Source organism: Phocoena phocoena, chromosome 14, assembly GCF_963924675.1.
Source record: "Phocoena phocoena chromosome 14, mPhoPho1.1, whole genome shotgun sequence".
NCBI lineage: Eukaryota > Metazoa > Chordata > Mammalia > Artiodactyla > Phocoenidae > Phocoena > Phocoena phocoena.
Window position 1 is genome coordinate 77021637 of NC_089232.1, and position 20666 is coordinate 77042302.

General features: G+C 38.6%; 1 protein-coding gene across 1 annotated transcript in view; it reads right to left on the minus strand.

The window, feature by feature from the left end:
• GEN1 (GEN1 Holliday junction 5' flap endonuclease) overlaps window positions 1–13727 on the minus strand; it is a 28756-nt gene extending 15029 nt beyond the window's left edge. Inside the window, exons 1-3 of the mRNA XM_065891336.1 lie at window positions 13530–13727; window positions 4996–5168; window positions 4129–4315 (exon numbers count right to left, since the gene is read on the minus strand). Of these exons, the coding sequence (XP_065747408.1) occupies window positions 4129–4315; window positions 4996–5156 (348 nt within the window). The 5' untranslated portion in view covers window positions 5157–5168; window positions 13530–13727. The remainder of the gene's footprint in view (window positions 1–4128; window positions 4316–4995; window positions 5169–13529) is intronic.
• Window positions 13728–20666: the final 6939 nt, after the last annotated feature.

A 20666-nucleotide genomic window follows, 5' to 3' on the forward strand; every position in this document is an offset into this window, starting at 1 on the left:
AGATCCCACATGCCGCGGAGCGGCTGGGCCCGTGAGCCATGGCCGCTGAGCCTGCGCGTCCGGAGCCTGTGCTCCACAACGGGAGAGGCCACAGCAGTGAGAGGCCCGCGTACCGCAAAAAAAGAAAACAAAAAAAACCCTATAATGAGGTATCACCTCACGCCAGTCAGAATGCCCATCATCAAAAAAATCTACAAACAATAAATGCTGGAGAGCGTGTGGTGAAAAGGGAACCCTCTTGCACTGTTGGTGGGAATGTAAATTGACACAGCCAATATGGAGAACAGTATGGAGGTTCCTTAAAGAATAGAACTACCATACAACCCAGCAATCCCACTACTGGGCATATACCCTGAGAAAACCATAATTCAAAAAGAGTCAGGTACCACAATGTTCATTGCAGCTCTATTTACAATAGCCAGGACATGGAAGCAACCTAAGTGTCCAATGACAGATGAATGTATCAAGAAGATGTGGCACATATATACACTGGAATATTACTCATCCATAAAAAGAAACGAAATTGAGTTATTTGTAGTGAAGTGGATGGACCTAGAGACTGTCATACAGAGTGAAGTAAGTCAGAAAGAGAAAAACACTGTATGCTAACATATATATATGGAATCTAAAAAAAAGAAATGGTTCTGAAGAACCTAGGAGCAGGACAGGAATAAAGACGCAGACGTAGAGGATGGACTTGAGGACCCGGGGAGTGGGAAGGGTAAGCTGGGACCAAGTGAGACAGTGGCATGGACATATATACACTACCAAATGTAAAATAGATAGCTAGTGGGAAGCAGCCGCATAGCACAGGGAGATCAGCTCAGTGGTTTGTGACCACCTATAGGGGTGGGATAGGGAGGGTGGGAGGAAGATGCAAGAGGGAGGAGATATGGGGATATATGTATATATAGAGCTGATTCACTTTGTTATAAAGCAGAAAATAACATACCATTGTAAAGCAATTATACTCCAATACAGATGTTAGAAAAAAAAAATGTGGGAGTACAGGAGTGGGTGGGAGTATAGATGAAACAAAATTGGTCAAGAGTTGATAACGGTTAAAGATTGGTGATGGGCTACTTTTGTATTCGTTTAAAATTTTCTGTATGGAAAAGCTAAAAATTTAAATGTCAATTAAAAAGTAATCCATATTCGATTAAAACCTTAATTTAAAAAGTACTTTTAAAAGTAATGAATATGCAATTTTCATTGTTTTGTTCAATGCTATTATCTCAAGAGTCTGGAAATATCTTGACATAATAATAATTAATCACATTAACATACATCTGTAAAACTACAGCAGTTCTTCTCACATGATGGTCCTCCCAATATGAGCTCTTCCAAAGAAGATGCTATTACACAATTTTGGCTTGAGACCTTTAAGTTCACTTCTTATCACCTCCCCTGTACGATGAAACTCTCACATTACGGGGAGCCACACAGGGGCCCGTTGTTGGAGTGCTCCTAGTAAGTCAAATGTCTGTACAGGATGTTTATATCAATTTGCAGTTTTCTTGGGGTTATGAATTTAACCCAGCTGAGTAGCTTATAGTTTAGCTTTACAGCCTAGTGCATTCTTTCTTGTCATATGTGATACTCTCATTCTATCACTGAGGAATACTGGAAATGGTGAGGAAAAGAGGCTATTTACCTAGTTTCTAGAGACAGAAAAAAGATCATCTCTTTTGCTTTAACTGATTAATTGTTTGCATGCTATATGATGTAATAAAAACCTCTGCCAGATGTTGCCCAAGGCGGACAAGGTTCAGAAGGACAAAGTACTATGTCAAAAAAAAAAGGTGCTTTTCAGAACTCTGGCTGGGTAACTTTAGAGAGACAGTTTTGTTATAGGTGCTGCTTTACTGCAACACCATAGTTGTTTCTAATTTACTCATACATAAAAAGTATCCTTTCATAAAAAACAACAAGAGTTTAAAAGTCATTTCAGATTCTGTTCCAACTCTTTTCAAAAACCAGCACAGAATTTGTGATGAGGTTGGTTGCAATTTTCTCTACCCTAAGCCTCTATCACATGGGGTGGAGGTTGTGTTGGAGGACTAATGTGTGCTTTTCATGCTTGTAACTAAAAATGGCAGTAGATTAGGAGAACGTAAGGCTTAGTAACTGAGTGTACAGAAATATGATAATGATTAATGGGCAGGCAACACTGAACCAATACAAAATGCCTAAGAACACCACAATTAGAGAAATAAAGAAATAAGCATAGAGCAATTTTCTCAAAAGGACATAAACATCTTTTTGCGTTACACTAGGTATTTAATGCCTTAAGTATGTAAACCATAGATATTTCCAGGAACTGATTACACAAGAAATAATTAGAATTCAGTATAGATATTTTCTTCAATTACTGATAGTCATTAAGGTAGAATAGTCACTAACTGAAAATTATTATTTTTAATCACATAAAAATAGAATTTCTGGAGAAAAATGCTTTTTAATTTACGTAATACCTTTTAAAAGAAATTAAAATTTTAAACATTAAAAAGAAAAACAGGGATAGGAACTCAAAGCAAACATGATAAAAGGTTTACTTCCTTAGTATATAAAGAATATGAACAAAAGAAAAAGTAAAACCTCAAAAGGTAAGTGGGGAAAGGATATGATGGTCATTACCCAGAGAGAGACTAAAACTAAGTTAAATGTTTAACCTCACCATTAAAAGAACAATACATATTAAATATGTATTATATGTATTTATACGTATTATATAAACAAAGAAATGTCTTCGATTTTCCATACTAAATAGTACAAAGATAAACCTCCTAATATCCAATAATCTTGTGGGTGCAATGAAATTGCCTAATTCATATCTGTACTGGTAGAAAGTAATTGGCAAGAGTTATAAAATCATTCCTAAACTTTGGTCTATCAATCCCACTTTGGGTAATTTTATATTAAAATCACAAGAAAAAGCTATGCTTACAAAAAAATGTTCATCATAATTTACTGTATAATAGAGAAGAACTAAAAAGCAAACAGTATACAATACAATATACAATCATGGGGAATGATTTCATACCTTCATACATGTTGTACCATCATTAAAGTAATGATTTTGAATAGAATATGGCAACAGGGAAACATGGGTATGTTAAGTGAAAACTCCAGATAAAAATTATTTGTGCATGATTACTGCAATTTTAAAAAACATATACCCTTAAAAAAGAGACAGGGGACTTCCCTGGTGGCGCAGTGGTTAAGAATCCTCCTGCCAATGCAGGGGACACGGGTTTGAGCCCTGGTCGGGGAAGATCTCACATGCCACAGAGCAACTAAGCCCGTGCACCACAACTACTGAGCCTGCGCTCTAGAGCCCGCGAGCCACAACTACTGAAGCCCGTGTGCCTAGAACTCGTGCTCCACAACAAGAGAAGCCACTGCAATGAGAAGTCCACACACTGCAAGGAATAGTCCCAGCTCGCAGCAACTAGAGAAAGCCCCCGCACAGCAACGAATACCCAACGCAGCTAAAAATAAATAAATAAATTTATAAAAAAATAAAGAGACAAGATAATAATAGCTTCCTATTGTTTTACTTACTTTATCGTATTATAGATTTCTCTTCTTTTTAAATTTTTATAAAAATATATATTTTATAACGTATAAATATATTAAAATATAACTGAGTACTTTTTAAAATTACAAAGCCCTAAAGGATGCCAAATACGTATTCTGTCTATGAACTCTCATTAATCCTGAATGAGTGAAGTATGAATTAATGAGAGCTCTATCCTGGGAATTCTTTAAGTGCTGAAGATGTCATAAAATGTTACATATTAAGTCCTGACTATGTACCGGTTGTTTTAGATATATTTTCTCTAATTTTTACCATATCTCTGTAAAGTATTACTATCCTATTTTACAGAGTAGGAAACGAGGCAGACAGGTTAAAAATCTTGCCCACTGTCTCAGAGTTTCTAATGGCCAGTCAGAATCTGAAAGCAGGTGAGTTTCACTCCAAAACTTAAACTCTCTTTATTCACACTGTGCTTCTAGTCACAGTAAAGTTAATAAGTATTAAGGATACTGAACGAAAAACTTTATCAGAGTAAAGTATACTCTATAATTCAAATCAGAATTATTAGATCATATCTGAATGCTCACCTCCTTTAAGACTGAGCTAAAGTGTGATCTCCCTGTTTTCTGAGATGATGTTTTTGCCGAAGGTCCATATCGAATCTGATTCCTCTTACTTATGACATCAGCTTTCAGCTTTGGGGGTTCCCCTTCCATAACAAACACCAGTTTTACATCCATTAGCGTTAAATATGAGATACGAAAAAATAGGTTCCTGAAATATAGACGTTAATAATACATTAATCATCATATATTGATAGCAGAAGTCAACATAGCAGTATGGCATAATGGCAAGAACATTAATATAAAAAATGTTATATGCAATAACATTTTATTTGTTAAGATTTTAAGTAGACGGGACTGAGAGACCACTGTGTGTCTTTTAGCAAAGGAGATTTATGATTATTCTAATTGCTATGTGGAAGCTGGTTTGGAGGAGGAGGCCAAGAGAGGAGGGAGGGAAACTAGCGAAGATTTCATCTCAGCAGGGCAGATAAGAGATATTGGCATCCACTGAGGCAGTGCTTCTGGACATCAAGAGGAGTCTGTGAACGCAGGGTATACTCTGGAAGTAGAAGTGGCAAGATTTCTGATGGACTGGATGTGTGGAGGACAAAACAGGGGGAGAATGGCTCCCAAATTTCTGGCTTTTAGTCATCGAAGCATACTTGCGGATATGTTAAATAGGCAGCCAAGTATTACCAGTCTGAAGCTCAAAGGGTACGAGGTACAAATAGTGTTATCAATATGGAGATGGCAGATCGAGACACGTTAATACATTTTAAAATCTCAAAATGTAAAACAGCAACAACAAAAGAAATGAAGTGGAAACAAAACCAAGACATCCACTGCTTATGCAATCATCTATTTATATTCTGAGCACGTTTACTCTACCTGAGGTGGGGCTTCATGACCGTCCCAATCATTTTTTTGACTGTCTGTGCTTCACATACCCAGAGACTCAGATCAACCGCAATGGTTTTCCCACCAAGACTGTGCAAGTGGACGTGTTGTTTAACAGGCTCCAGAATCTGCCACAAGTCATTCACTCCCATCCTGGTGATTATCTGCTGTTATTTGAGGCACCCTTTTCAAAAGATTGTTAAAAGACATAGAAGCTCAGAACAGAAATTCAAACAGTGTATTTTGAGCTACTGTGGGGTGATTCATAAATAATAGAGTATTCTATTTCTTCCACTGGTCAGCTCTTTGGAATGCATCAAGAACACCTGAAACATTAAAAATGGTGGTAATACACTTAGTGGCTTCAAAAACACTGACACAACTAACAGATGAAAAGTTATTAACAGATTATAGCACGCTGAATTTGTCTTTAAAATCCACTCATGTCACCAAATATGTTTCTCTATAGTACTGAAAAATAGTTATTTTTAAACCTAATGTAACCAGTGTCAATGGCTGCCTTGTCCCTCCTCACTCTTTCCTCTTTTCCACGCAGTCTTCAGCAGTGGCTGAGAATAAAATTTTTCACATGGTCACATTAATATTGTATGAAATTTGGAAAATAAAAGGAAAAATTACCCCCATCTCAAAAGGTGGTAATTGGCTTCTCCCACCTAAGAAGAGCTAACAAATGTAGAGACGGGTAGAAAATCCACAGATGTGGTAATGCATATTTGTCTTCTTGAGAATTCACTCCTTGATATTACTCTAAAGAGAGAATAGGACTAGTCCTCTATCATCATGAGGAAAAACAAAAAGACAAAAGCAAGGAAGAATGCAAACACACAAACAAAAAAACACAAAAGATTAAGGAAGGAAAACTGATGGAAAAGTGGAGGGGGGAGATAGAAAAGGAAGAGTTGAAGGAATACATTATTATTATTATTTTTTAAAGAGCACTGGCTTTTTAAATTGCAAGGTCATGCATGTTCATTGTGGGAAAATAAAAAATCTTTAAAAAAATATTTTAAAATCACCTATAGTTCCACTATCCAAAGAAAACTGATGTTAAACTCTTTTCTATGTACATGACATTTTAAAAACAAAATTTGCTTAAACCCTGCTATTGTAACCTGCTTTGGTATTTTCTATACACCAGTTTTTCCTTATTAAACATCTATAGCTGTTTTTCTTTTCCTCTGTTATTATTTGATAAAAAATATTATGTAGCATTTACATTGAAGATTCAGTCTATGTAAAAGTCTGACTATGTATCATCTGAATAATGACCTTACTTCACTCTACAAACACAAGGTAGGATACAAGCCATATTAAGACAAAAAGCTATCACCACAATGTAAAGCCATTCTAAATAAAATGTAACTGTATTGTCTGTTCCTTTAACAGGGTCCATAGTAAAAGCAAATGATTTCAAACTGTACATGGCTACAAAGAAAATAAATGCTGGAAATGTGGCTATCTGTCATTTTCTCTGAACTTTTCTGAATCTTAATTTTAAACGTGGTCAGTGTAACTCTAAGTAGTATTTTGTGCACTCATTTTTATGAAAAGCTGCACAAATATTTGCTGATATGTCACTTTAGAAGGAAAATTATAGATTTAAATACAGGGAAGAAAGCATTAGGTAGTAATGGTGGTTCCAGTGCTACTATAGTCTATTGCACAACAAGAAGGCCCACAGATTGAACGTGGGTGGCACTGTAACATGGATTCAGAGTCAAGGTTTTACCTCTTTGTTAGTGAAAAGTTGTAGTAAATTTTGGAAAAAGAGCTGGGGGGCACATGTATTCCCTAAGGCATTATTATGAAGGGAAACAAACCTTTTAAAATGTTAACGACTAGGACTTCTCTGGTGGCGCAGTGCTTAAGAATCCGCCTGCCAATGCAGGGGACATGGGTTCGAGCCCTGGTCTGGGAAGATCCCACATGCCGCGGAGCAATTAAGCCCGTGCGCCGCAACTACTGAGGCTGCACTCTAGAGCCCGTGCTCTGCAACGAGAGAAGCCACCGCAGTGGGAAGCCCGCGCATGGCAATGAAGAGTAGCCCCTGCTTGCTGCAACTAGAGAAAGCCTGCGTGCAGCAGCGAAGACCAGCGCCGCCAAAAATAAGTAAATAAATAAATTTAAAAGAAAAGAAAAAAATAAAGTATTAACCACCACAACATATAAAATTCAGAAATAGAAAGTTTGAGGGGGAAGTTCTTATTGATAATTGTGCTTTCGTTTTATTTGTGACTCACTCTGGATACTGGAATGTGTTGCCACTGAAGGAAATTAAGCAACTTCTCTCTGGAGGAACGTTATCATAACTGATCTTGGTTCATTTAAATTTGACCCTGACGCTAGCTGTCAAATTTTTAAATGCAGGTATCTCCTGATTTAGCAATAGCTCTCCTAGGAATTTACTTTAAGATATGCTCTTAAGTGCTTACAGATTTATATTCATTGTAACATTGTTTATAATAGACACTGGGAAGAACCAAATGAGCACAACAGACATATCTTTAAGCAAATTATGGTATATTCAAACAATGGAATAGATGATGCAGCAAATAAAAATGGATACATCTATCTGAACTGATGAAATAGTCTCCAAGTTCTGAAATGAAAACAGGTACAAAATAGGTTATTTATTAGGGATGACTTAAGTTGAGAGATGTGAAAAATTACTCTTTGTGTTGTTTATTTTTTAAAATAACTATATGCTTGTATTACTTTTCAAATTAAAAAAAAAAAGCTAAAGAATGTGGCCCTATCTATAAAGTGTTGGGCAAATAAACTAGAAATCTTTAGATGGTTTATGTCTTGCCTAAATATTAAGTAATGAAATATGGACACAGTTCATGGGTCAATTAAAAAGCAATGTTCTACATATTCATGAGGACCTGAATATCAAATATCTACATATTCATGAGTACCTGAATAACTTCAGTATGTTATTTTAAGGATAAGAGATTCATTTTTTCTGGTTTCCTCCAGAATGCCTAGGAATGAGTTATGTGGTCTTAGGCAAGGCGCATCTTTTCTCTGGCCCTTCCATGTCTAAAGTTCAATCCTTCCTACCATGTCTCTAATGCTTCATTACATAAGCTGACTACACATATATAAGTGAATAGTAAGAATAAAGACTGTTGCATGGTGCAGTGTTATCATGGCACACACAAACACATATTTATGTATAGGACTGTGATGTACATTGTATTCCTTCTGAGGGTGAAGGAAAAAAAAAATTGGAGAAACACTAATGAGGTAGACTCAATCTTAAAAATTGTAGTCCTCTGGGCTTCCCTGGTGGCGCAGTGGTTGAGAGTCCGCCTGCCGAAGTAGGGGACACGGGTTCGTGCCCCGGTCCGGGAAGTTCCCACATGCCACAGAGTGGCTGGGCCTGTGAATCATGGCCGCTGAGCCTCTGCGTCCGGAGCCTGTGCTCCGCAACGGGAGAGGCCACAACAGTGAGAGGCCCGCGTACCGCAAAACAAACAAACAAAAAACTGTAGTCCTCTATTTCAAGCACATTTGGAACATTTTTAAGGATCTTAATGGAATATATTATTCACTGGGGCAGCCATGCCTGGAAAAATAAAAATAAACCCAAAACTGATTCTATTAATATTTTAAGATTCCCACAGATTGGATCCCTTAAGCAAGACAAAGAGGGCTTTTAACTAAGCCCATAAGTAATGTCTTTAATATAATATGATCATTACATTTAAAACTTATTCATGTTATTTTAATTTCTTTTGTCAGAAATAAACCTGGTTTAAAGAATGAGCATCCCAGGACTTCCCTGGTGGCACAGTGGTAAAGAATCCGCCTGCCAATGCAGGGGACACAGGTTCGAGCTCTGGTCCGGGAAGATCCCACATGCCGCGGAGCAACTAAGCCCGAGTGCCACAACCACTGAGCCTGCGCTCTAAAGCCCGCAAGCCACAACTACTGAGCCCATGTGCCACAACTACTGAAGCCCGCACACCTAGAGCCCGTGCTCCACAACAAGAGAAGCCACCGTAATGAGAAGCCCACGCACCACAACGAAGAGTAGCCCCCGCTCACTGCAACTAGAGAAAGCCCGTGTGCAGCAACAAAGACCCAATGCAGACATAAATAAATAAACAAACAAATAAATAAAAAAGAATGAGCATCTGTGGTTATGTTACAGAACAATTAGCACTGGCAGCTGAACAGATATGTACCTAGGACATCTATTTTGGCTATTCCTTTATTATAATATGAGCAAAGACTACAAAGCTGTAACAACGGCTGCTTAAACACAACTAGTATGAAAAACGCAGGCAAAAAGAAAAAAAGGTCTGTAACAAAATTATCATTTAGGTCCCAGAAAGTAAAAATTACTATCTCTGAGCTAAGGTTTTCTCTTCTCCACTTTCCTTAGTTATGTGACATTTTCTAGGAAAAAAAAGTCTCTTTCATTGACAGTCTTCCTGGTCACCATATTTTTTTCTTCCAGTTTTAATGAGATACAACTGACATACAGCACTGCTTAAGGTTCAGTTGTACAACATAATGATTTAACTTAAGTACATCATGAAATGATTACAGTAAGTTTACCACATCCATCATCCCATAAAGATACAAAATATAAAAATGTTTTCCTTGTGTTGAGAACTCAGGATTTGCTCTCCTAACAACTTTCACATATAACATAGAGCAATGTTAATGATATTAATCATGCTGTACATGATACCCTTAGTACTTATTTATTTTATAACTGGAAGTTTGTACCTCTGACCACCTTCATCCAATTCCTTTTTAAACTACTTTGGTACCTTGACCTAGAGTCCCAATATATCTACTGAAATGCATTTGAAAAAGGTTAAAAATCTCTCGTGTCCCCCAAGCATATGCCTATAAAGTAGTAATGCTCTGCTATGCTTCTTTCATAACCATGAAAGAATTGCTGCTATCGTGAAACATGCTTTCCTCCACTGTTTTCTCTGAATGATAGGACCCAAGGGGACAATTTTTAGGAGCTAGCCTCCGTCTCTAACATGCCCCAATGAGTCTTTTTTTTTTTCTTTCTCTTAGTAACTTACCGTTAATGAATTTCCATTAGACCTTCTTGAATAACTGCAAGACTTTATATAGTCTTAACTAAAAAATAATAGATTAGAACTATGCCAAGCAACACTATTTAAAGGATTGGTGGCAGACATAAGAACTAGAAAGTTAACAGAAAGACTCACAGGAAGATTATTTTTAGAGTCAGAGAGGTGAGTCTCCTTTGAATACTCTATAATGAAGAAACTTCTCTTCACTTTCCCTCTTTAATATTTATTCCTCATCATCTGACAACTTCTCGGAATTCTTGATAAGAACATCTAATCTCCTACTTTACATGGATGCATGACATGCATCTAATTCTTGATTCCACCATCTCTCCTCAAAACTGTTCTATCCCTAGTCATTGCCAAATATCCAGTTGCTTAGGCCAAAAACCTAGCAGTCATTCTTGATTGTTCTCTTTACTTCACTCTCTAACAGCAACTTGATCAACAAGTCCCCTGTCTCCAAAACACATCCTAAATCCCCATTTCTAAAGATACTCTTCTAGTGCCTGAAGTCTGCTAACTGGCCTCTCTGCTTCTACTTTTTGCCACCCACGCAATCATCCTCCCCATAGAAGCCACAATGATATTATTTAAAAATCTAAAACATATTTAAAAATCTTCATCTCTCTGGTAATGGATAGTGAATTTCCTTAAGGGTGACATAACTTGTTTGTTACCAGTTAATTTACTTCATTTATGGTGCTATCTTATAGTCAGTTGTAAAATGCAAAAAATATTAATGTAAAATTACAAAGCATTCTAAATGTAATACATTCTTTTAAAATACTATTTTAGGATTATCTTCAATAGATCTACAACCTAAGGTCTTTGTGCTCCTTTTGAAAATCACTTGTAAAAGCAGAATATTAAACAAATACCTCAATAGTTCTAAAAGGGTAAAATTATGTGAAATATCTTATGAAAAATTACACCATGTGTGTGTTTGGTTTTTTTGGCTGTGCTGTGTGGCTTGTGGGATCTCAGTTTTCCACTCAAGGACTGAACCTGGGCCACAGCAGTGAAAGCCCAGAATCCTAACTACTAGGTCACCAGGGAACTCCCCATAACATGTTTTAAGGATGCACTTAATCTAAAATGTCTATTTCCACGATCAATTATTTCCCATTCCTTGTCACTTTCTTTGCACCAGCCCTTCCTTTGAAGTGATATTAAGTAGCAATGGTAAGACTGTAAAAGCATTTAAAGTTCCCAAAGGGGACAGAATGCAACAACTTTTAAGATATTCAAGTACAATTACACTCAAAGATAGAACAGATGGTTCTTGCATGAGGTCATGATCAACCTGAAAAGGTTGCTTGAAAATAGCTCAGCATTAAGTAAAATTTAAAAATACTACACATAGCAAACTCACCCCGAACTGTGCATAATTTTATCTTCCATTTTTATTTTAATAGGTGAAATTTGAAATTTTTTATGATGTAAGATTTGGTGAGTCTCTACTCCTATCTTTCATGATGTAATGATTTCACTGACATCAATCTGCTCATGCAATCAATGTATATTACATATATTTTTAAATGTCTCCTAATATAGTTCTTAAGAACTAATGTGATGCAAGAATACTTACGTGAATCAACGAAGTCAAAACAACCCATAGCAAATAACTTTATAGCCTACTAGTGGCTTCTATTTATATGCTTTAGTGAAAGAGCATTGGACTTGGGATAGAAAACCTAAAATTTTGATCTTGAATATACACTGACTAGCTGTACAACCTTGGGAGGACATTTAACCCATCTACAAAATGAGAGGTATTAAACCAAATGAATTACAAGATTCTGATATCTTTTGAATCTCATCACCAACTCTGATAGCTTGGTATTAAAAACAAATCACTCTATTTCAGGTATTATTTCTTGGTAGAAAGAACATGAATTTCTAGTTTAAAAAAAGAGCTTAAGAATCCCCTTCAGGTTAAAACAAAACCAAATCCTTTGATGTAACCATATGGTACCCATAAATCAATTTATGCTCCTAAAACTTCCTTAAAAGCTAATAAGCTTTATTGGTTAATTATAAAACTGAATGAGGTGAGAAAAGCACAGAACCTTGCTAATTCCACTAATGAATCAAATTTAAAGAACATAAAAGAGGTAAATGGTTTGATATGCAAAAATATACATTTTATTAAACAGCTTTCCAGTTTTATTTCAGTTTTAAGCAGAAACATTAGAAACAAACTTTTTTAACAATAAAGCAGGAACTACTTTAAATTTCCCAATTCCCATGCAGATGACTCTATTTCATATAAAGTTTGGTAAACTGTATAAAGCTTATTTCAATTCAGGATTGTATTGTATAAGACTTACCACATAATTTCACTAATTAATGCTGTGTTTATTTCTTCAGTTTTATTTTCATATGAATTTAGCTTAAACTTTGAAGAATAATATAACACAGGCTTAAATTACTTGTTATTAATAAATATTTATTAAATGCCTACTATTTACCAGAATTCTTCTTGGTGCTGGAGATACAATATTGAAAGATCAAGCCCTGCATTTAAGGACCGTGGTTAGGTGAGATTAGAGATAAAAAGGGAATTATAACAATGTGACAAGTACAGGCACAGAAGTAAGGCTAGAGAACTATAGGAGTAAATAGAGCTAAAGAAGGTATCCTACCTAGTGTAGGGCATCAAGGAAGACTTCTTAAAGGAAGTGACATATAAGCAGAGACCTCTTTTACCCACAAGGACCACTTGGGCCAGATGTCGTAGTGTTTTCACCTATTTTGACTATGTCATATGTGTATCATGGCAAAGGCCAGGAAAGGAACATATACTTGATCATCTTTAGAAGTAAAAGGGTAGGAATTTCCTTACTGGAGACCAGAAGTGTGACATCAATTTCTTCGGGGGTGTTCTGGGTTAGCAGTAAATACCCCTTTTTTCCATCTAGAAAGGAAGATTTTGGGGTATAGAAAGTATATTACGTGAAGAGCTGCCACGTGAAGAGCTGTGTAAAGACAGAGGCGGTAGCTTAATGTCGGGTTGAGAAGGCGCTGAAAGCTAAGCCAAGGAACTTAAACTTCTTTAGTTCCGATGTTTATTGAGAGGGTTTGCAATGTAGGCACGCGCCAGCGGAAAGAAAGATTGTAAATAAACAACCACAATGCCTTAAGATAACTGCTATAATGGAAGTATTTCCAAAACACAAAGTTAACACCAAAAAAGAGGAACACCCAAGTGTGCCCATGGGGATCAGGGAAGGCTCGGCCAGGATGGCCTTGAACCAGGCGTGGGAATGTACCCCACGGTGCCCGGGATAAGGACATTCGGGACCCAGTGGCCTCGGCACGGCCGCCAGGGTGCGACAGGGACACGAACACAGAGCTCGCCCCCAACCCAGACTGCAAAGGAGCCAGTGGAAGGACCCGGGCGGTGCCGTCTCTCCACCGTTCTGCGGGACTTACCGGGACAACCCTTCCTCCTTGGTTTTGAAAGACGCCCTTCCGTGATTTACCAGTTTGGCCTGAATCCTAACTACTGCTGTCTACAAGTTTCTAAATTTTCTCTTCTCAAAAAATAAGAAAAAGAAAAGGAAAGACTTTCTCTTCCCTTCCCCAAGCAAAGTCGACCGTTTGGCGCCTAGCACCCTGCCCCGGAAAGCTCCTGCGGAGCACTTCGAATTCGGTGCCTTCTCGCCCACGGCCCCGCCTCTTCCGGGAAGTGACTGTCTCCTTTCCGCGACCGCGGCCGTACGCTCGGCTTCCCGCGCTCCCAGCCGGTTGCAGTACGCATGGGTGGAACTGTAGTCCTGGGGCTCCGAGCTTTTTTCACTTTCACTTAGGCAAATCACCCGCCCCGCTCCCCGCGTCCCGCTATCGCCGAGCCCTAGGCTTCTACAAGCTTTCTCCGTCCGGCCAGGGGCACTTCCGGTCCCTCTTAGACTCCAGTGACGCGAAAACCCCGAACCGCGCACGCGCGGGCGGAGTCCCGGCGGGGGGGGGCGGGGCGCAGGCGCGGAGTGTCCCGCGGTGGGCGCCGGGGCGGCCGGGCTGCTGCCTTCTCCCGCTGTGGGCGCGCAGAACCCCGCGGGCCGACGGCGGCCGGCCGACGCCGAGACGCCCCTCGGGTGGCTTTAGCGTCCTGTTGCGCCACGGCCGACCCCCGATCGGGTTCCTTCGGGAGACTTCGACTTGTTCGAGGTAGGGTGAGGGCGCGCGCCGTCTCTCTCCCTTGCTGCGGGTCCATGCCTCTCCGCCGCACTCGTAGCTGGCGCCCCCAGCCCACCTGGTGGCGGCCGGGTCAGCGGAGCTGCGGCAGTGTCTAGGGCGCCCGGGGGGCCCGGGCGGCCCGCCCCACGGCCGGCGGGGATCTTCTCGCCCTGTCCGCAGGCGGCACAGGTCCCCTCAGTCGCGGGAAACTTGCCCGTGTGTCCGCTGGGCTCCGCCCTCGAGGGGCTCTGGCGGCGAGGCTTGCCAATCCCGGCTCGGGCTGCGGGACCCGGCGCCCGGCCCAAAACGGCCCTTTAGGCTTTGACGAGGGGCTTGGGGGGTATAAGGGTCGGGGGTTGAGGTTGGGTTCGGGAATCGGGCTTTTATCACCCGTTTGATGGTACCTCGCAAATAGCTACTTAAGAATGTTTAAGAGATGTATGTAAATATTACTTAAATTGGATTTGTTGCTAAAATGCCAGTTTCATGAGAACGCATACGCTTCTGTACCTGGAAGAATTAAATTGTGATGTTTGGAGGTTTTATGATGTTATTTCTTTTCCCTGATTTTCTCGTGGAGATGAGCTGGAGAAGAATCACTATTGGGAATTGCGGAACACAGGACTCAAGGGTAGAGAAAGGGCTTGAGAGGATCCTGGGATAATTCCTAGAAAGAACAACTATTTGCTGTTTAAACCCTGAAGACAGAACTTATGTGAGTGCTTACTGCTCCGTATATTTCATGAGGAGACGATTACAAGCGAGTGTTTTGAAGACAAGCTACTCTGGAATGTATATTCAAAAGAAAGAGTCCAAATTCGCTGACGGCTTTTAGACGGCTGCTATGTAGTCTTTTTAAATGTTCACTGGCACATGCACTTGCTTGCAGAGTTCCATGGAGAACTCTGGAAAGGGACCATATTGGAACTACTTAGATTTACTTTATCTCGTTCTTTTACTGTGTGAAATATGCAGAGTAATAATTTCCTATGAGAATGTGTATTTACAGTTGTGTTGTTTTTTTTTCCCCTTGAATGGCTGTAAGTACAAAGAAGTTTGGAGATTACTAGACTATTGCTTTAAAAACATGTTTTTGTGCAAGACAGAAACAGTGTTATGTGACCCCCGACAAGTCGGTACCACCTCTGCAAATATCAGTTCCTTTTCTGTAATTGGAGAAAATAACATGGTCCCTAACTCACAGGATTCTTAAATATGTGAGGGTGGGGGGATAGAGAGAGAGAGTTAGAGTTTTATCTCTGTACCTGTCTATAATTAGTATGAAGTATTTAGAATTGAGCCTGGCAAAAGTCAGCACAAATGGCATATTAAAGTGGTTACAGTGAAAAACCAGTTTCATTCTCAAAAGTTTATTTTACAGAGTATATTTTATTGAGTGCCTGGATGTAGAATTTTGTGTAAAACCTGCCTAAATCTTGACTATCATATTTAGACCTAAGTTAGGAAAATTAATCAAAGCCGTACTTGGCTTACTTTCAGGAATTAATAAATAACTCAAAATTTTACCACAATAGTATGCATTATATTTAAGGCATAATTAAATGTCACAGTTTTATACACACACACACACACACACACAAGTCCAGATGACTGAGGGTCAAGTGTAGATACTTACATTAATGTTAGTGTTTTGGATTCACTAGTTAATGAGATACATCTTTCTCACTAAACATAGTTTCTCTGGTGACCAAATTCAGAACACTTCCTGTGGCTTTCTTAGCTCCACTCCCAAATCTGCCTCTACTGCAGAGTATATTTTATTGCCTACTGGCCTCTCTATCTCAGGAGCACTTAAAACTCAGTGTTTTCAAACAACATAAATGTATTATTTATCCTCCTTCCTTTCCAAACCTGCTCAGTCTACTGATAATGGCATTTAGTATTAAGAGTAAAGGTTGTTTCTGAAAATTAAACACAAGGTAAAATTCTATAAAGCAAGCCCAAGTTTTAATTGGCTTGAATAAGTAATATTAGAGGGACATATCACATTAGAATCCTTTATGTAGTTTTATACATTAACAAAGGATGGACAAGAAGATGAACAGATTAATATCCAATTTCACTGCCTATAAATAGTGAAACTTGGTTAAACTCAGTTCATACCACGAGGAACCTGGACGTTAAAGAGGTTTGACTTTGGGTTTTGACAACCTGGGTTTGGATCTAGCTCTGCTAAGTTATAGCTACATAAGTCTGAGTATCTTTTAATTGAGCCTCAATATCCCCTTTTGTAAAATAAGGACAATACTTAGAAGGATGTTGAGGATTAAAGGAAAGGTTTGTACCTCTTAATCCCCTTCACGTATTTCATCCCCGACCCCTCCCTCTGGCAACTATACATTTGTTCTCTGTATCTGTGAGTCTGTTTTCATTTTGTTTTGTTTCTTTTGTTTTTTAGATTCCACATATAAGTGAGATCATATGGGTATTTGTCTTCCTCTGTCTGACTTATTTCATTTAGCATAATACCCTTTAGATTCACCCATTTTGTTGCAAATGGCAAGATTTCATTTTTAATGGTTGTGTAATATTCCATTGTGTGTGTATGTGTGTATCACACCTTTATCCATTTATCTGTTGATGGACACTTAGGTTCCTTCCATATCTTGCCTGTTGTAAATAATGCTGCAGTGAACATCGATGTGCATGCCACTGCTTTTGTTCAGCACCCCTTATCCTTTAGAGACTGGTCTCTTTTGCCTCTATTCTTACTCTCTCTGTTTCGTTTGTCTTCTATATTGAGGTCACAGGGATTTTTTTAAAACACAAATCTGAGTGTTCACATTTTATTATCTGAAGTGCTGTGCTTAGTACTTCCTAGTTTTGCTCATCTGGAATTGTTTGATGGGTGGCCTAATGAGTTTTTTCACTTATTTATTTATTATCTATTGCGTCTCACATTACTTCATGATATATTCCAAGTAGTGTGCTTAATTAATTCAGTACATTAAAAATGAGGTGATACAATGCAGAATGAGTTTGTGGTGGTGGGAGAAGTGGAATTGGGAATGAGGTAGATAGTCCATGGCAGATTCAGAAGCAGCAACAGTTTGCCTTTTTTTAAACCATTGTTTTCTATTAATAATTCCAGTTCTGTTATGACTGTTCTCACTGCTGTTAACCCCTACTTTGATATGAATGGGAAGTGTGAATCACTACATACTCACAATACATTTGAAAATTTAGAAGTTTATAGTCCTTTGTTAAAATGCTTTTGGTCTCTATCAAATTTCCTATGTACATGCTTGCTGTAATTAACCCTTGGCGATTGATTTTTCTTCTTGAACTTTTTTTTTATTGAGAATCTGCATATTTGTTACTATTCCTGCTCTGATGGAGTTTGCTTTCTGCGAGGGGGAAATGATATGTCCCTTAATTTTAATTTTTTTATTGTAAATAAACAAATATTAAAGACCATGAAGAGCTTTATGGATATATTGAAAATCCCAGAGGAGTTTTTTTTTCTATTTTTATATATTGCAGGATATTAAAAGTATTTTTCTTTGCATCTGTTTATATGTCTCTTTAGCCTATTAGAAACAATTTTACTATTGTAACCTAAAATTAACTCTCAAGACATTCATGTGTGTTTTTAAAAATCCATTATCATTAAATTACAAAGTGATTCCTATTTTAAAAGGTAGGATCCTTCAGTGTCTGTTAGATGCAAGTTACCATGGCAACCTAACAGCAAACTGCAAATCCCAGGCTAAGCACAGCAAATAAAAAACATCATTGTCATGTAGCACACTGTCTTCCGTCTTGTAGAGAATCTCACATTCGTTGTGAGGAGCTAATCACATTTACCTTCATGCCCCTTGCTCCCCCCAATTTTACCTGAAAAACTACCATTTTCTAATGGTAAAATACTAAAATCAGTCAGCTGATGTGTCTGCTAACTGCAAGATCGTGTATTAAGCATTAATAAAAACAGTGTCTAAAAGGGCACTTAATGTTGGGAAAACCAAAAAGTAATGTGTCTTCTTTGCTCTTCTATAATAAATAAATTACTGTAATTGAGAAAGGAATAGAGGTATGGGTGGGAAAGAAGGAAGTGTTGGGAAAATAATAGCCTGGTGGTATTCTAGGGAACTTAAATTAGCAACAAGCTGAAACTAATATACATTAATTCTTGCTATTAAATAATTTGAGAATTGTTTGATTTGCAAGTTCTGACTTGTGTAAGAGATTCAAAAGAAACATTATTTGTAAAAAAGATGGTGAATATTATGTAATTGTGACTGTAACACTAGTACTGTCTCAAAAGGCATTTGTTAAATGTCCTTCTTTGGATGTTAACTAATATACCTTTTAAGTGGTATTTGATTTATCGTGATAAATTAGGTTCCTTATTGCCTTCAGGATAGGATAAAATCCCACGTTTTTTAATGTTGTTTACAACAGTTCTTCTCAGACTTTAATGTGCTTGTGAGTCACCCGAGACCTTGTTAAAATGAAGCTTCAGATTCAGTTGGTTTAAATTGAGGCCTGAGATTCTGGATATCTAATATGTTCCTCGGAGATGTAGATGGCTGCTCGATGGTCCTTGGACCACATTTTGAATATCAAGTCTACCAGTCATTCTATGGCTGGCTTCTTCTCTGCTGCCCTAACTTTATTACTGGTAGCTATGCCTTGTCATTTATGGCACTGTGTCATGGACATGCTTATAGTATCCCCTACAGTAGCAGTTTGCCAAGTGTGGTCCAGGGATCCATGAGACTCTTTCAAAGGGTCTACAAGATCAAAATTGTTTTCATAATTATTGTAATATGTTATTTCCCTTTTTCATGTTCATTCACTTGTGACTGTACAATGGAGTTTTCCAGAGGTTACACACATGTGATGATGCCATCGCTCTGGCGACTGATAGAATGTGTACTTGTGTGTTGCTTGTTATAAAAGTTTTTCAATTTTAATTTATAATATGGTAAATATTGATAGATTTAAACAAAAGTTCTTTGAGGTCCTTGGTACTTTTTAAGACATGACAACCTTTGAGAACTGCTGCCCTGTGGTTTTTTTAGGCCATGGACACAAAGACTCACATCTAAAACTTTACCAGAGCTCTTTCCATAGCTTACGGTGGCTGTTCGGCTAGGGTTGGAGTTTCAGCCCCCCACGTGGACACTGCAGTGGGGTGGCCTCCTCACCTTTCCGGGCAGTGGTAAAGGCCTCCTCTGACACCATCCAAGGGGGAATGGGAGTAAGTAGCATCCTGTTACCCCCTATTGGGGGTGGACGTCTAAGTTCTCTGCCGGATGCCATCATCATGGCTCCCTACTTGGCCTACACAGCCTTCTCTGAAACTAGCTTCACCAGGGTGGAAGTCCAGGCTACCCACTTGGCCTTTGCTGGTGTTGGGGGGAAGAGGAAGGGCCAACAGTTCTTTTAGTGATATTTGACTGGAGTAGAGTGATTATTGTCTAAAAGTTTCCTGTCTTGTTAGGCTCCCCTTTTCCTGCTCCTTTGTCTAGAGTGAGCAAGCTTTCATTAGGCTTTTTTTTTTTTTTTTTTTTTTTTTGCGGTACGCGGGCCTCTCACCGCTGTAGACTCTCCCGTTGCGGAGCGCAGGCTCAGCGGCCATGGCTCACGGGCCCAGCCGCTCCGCGGCATGTGGGATCTTCCCGGACCAGGGCACGAACCCGTGTCCCCTGCATCGGCAGGTGGACTCTCAACCGCTGCACCACCAGGGAAGCCCTCATTAGGCATTTTTGTTTTTCCCCTGCACCTGTTGGTGTTTCCCCTGTTGCTGGCTTCTCCAAGTCTGGGATAGTTGAGGCAAAACAAAAACTCAGGGAACTACCACGATGTCATTCCTTGGGTCATGTGGTTCCTAGCCAATCTGCCTCCTTCTTCAGAGTCGTCTTATGTTTGTTTTATAGTATATATTTTCCAACGATTTTAGTTTTACTAAGCAGAGGAAATAGGGAAAATTACATCTATTCCATCTTCCTGGAAGTGGAAGTCTCTGATTGCTTTTACTAACTTGCACTTTGAGATAAAGAATTAGAGACTAAACTCCAGCCCCACTGCATATCTCTTATATTTGGTTGTATAAAAATATATGAATAAACATTAAAATATTTTCATTAAAGAAAAACTAAGTTTGAAAAACGCAAATAACTACTTTTGGGAGAAAAAAGTTTAAATTTAATTAAATAGAATTGATGTGAAAGGAGTCATGACCACAGTTGAGGATTTTACAAAACAAGGTAATTTTGTGTAGTAAATTTGAAGCTTTAAATTATCAGTGTTCTGGAAAATAAAATTATAGCAAACTTGTTCTAGGAAGATATAATGAACCTGTAATAGCCAGTGTACAAAAAAGAAATTGAAATGATTTCATAAAATTAAAATAGTCTCCAATAT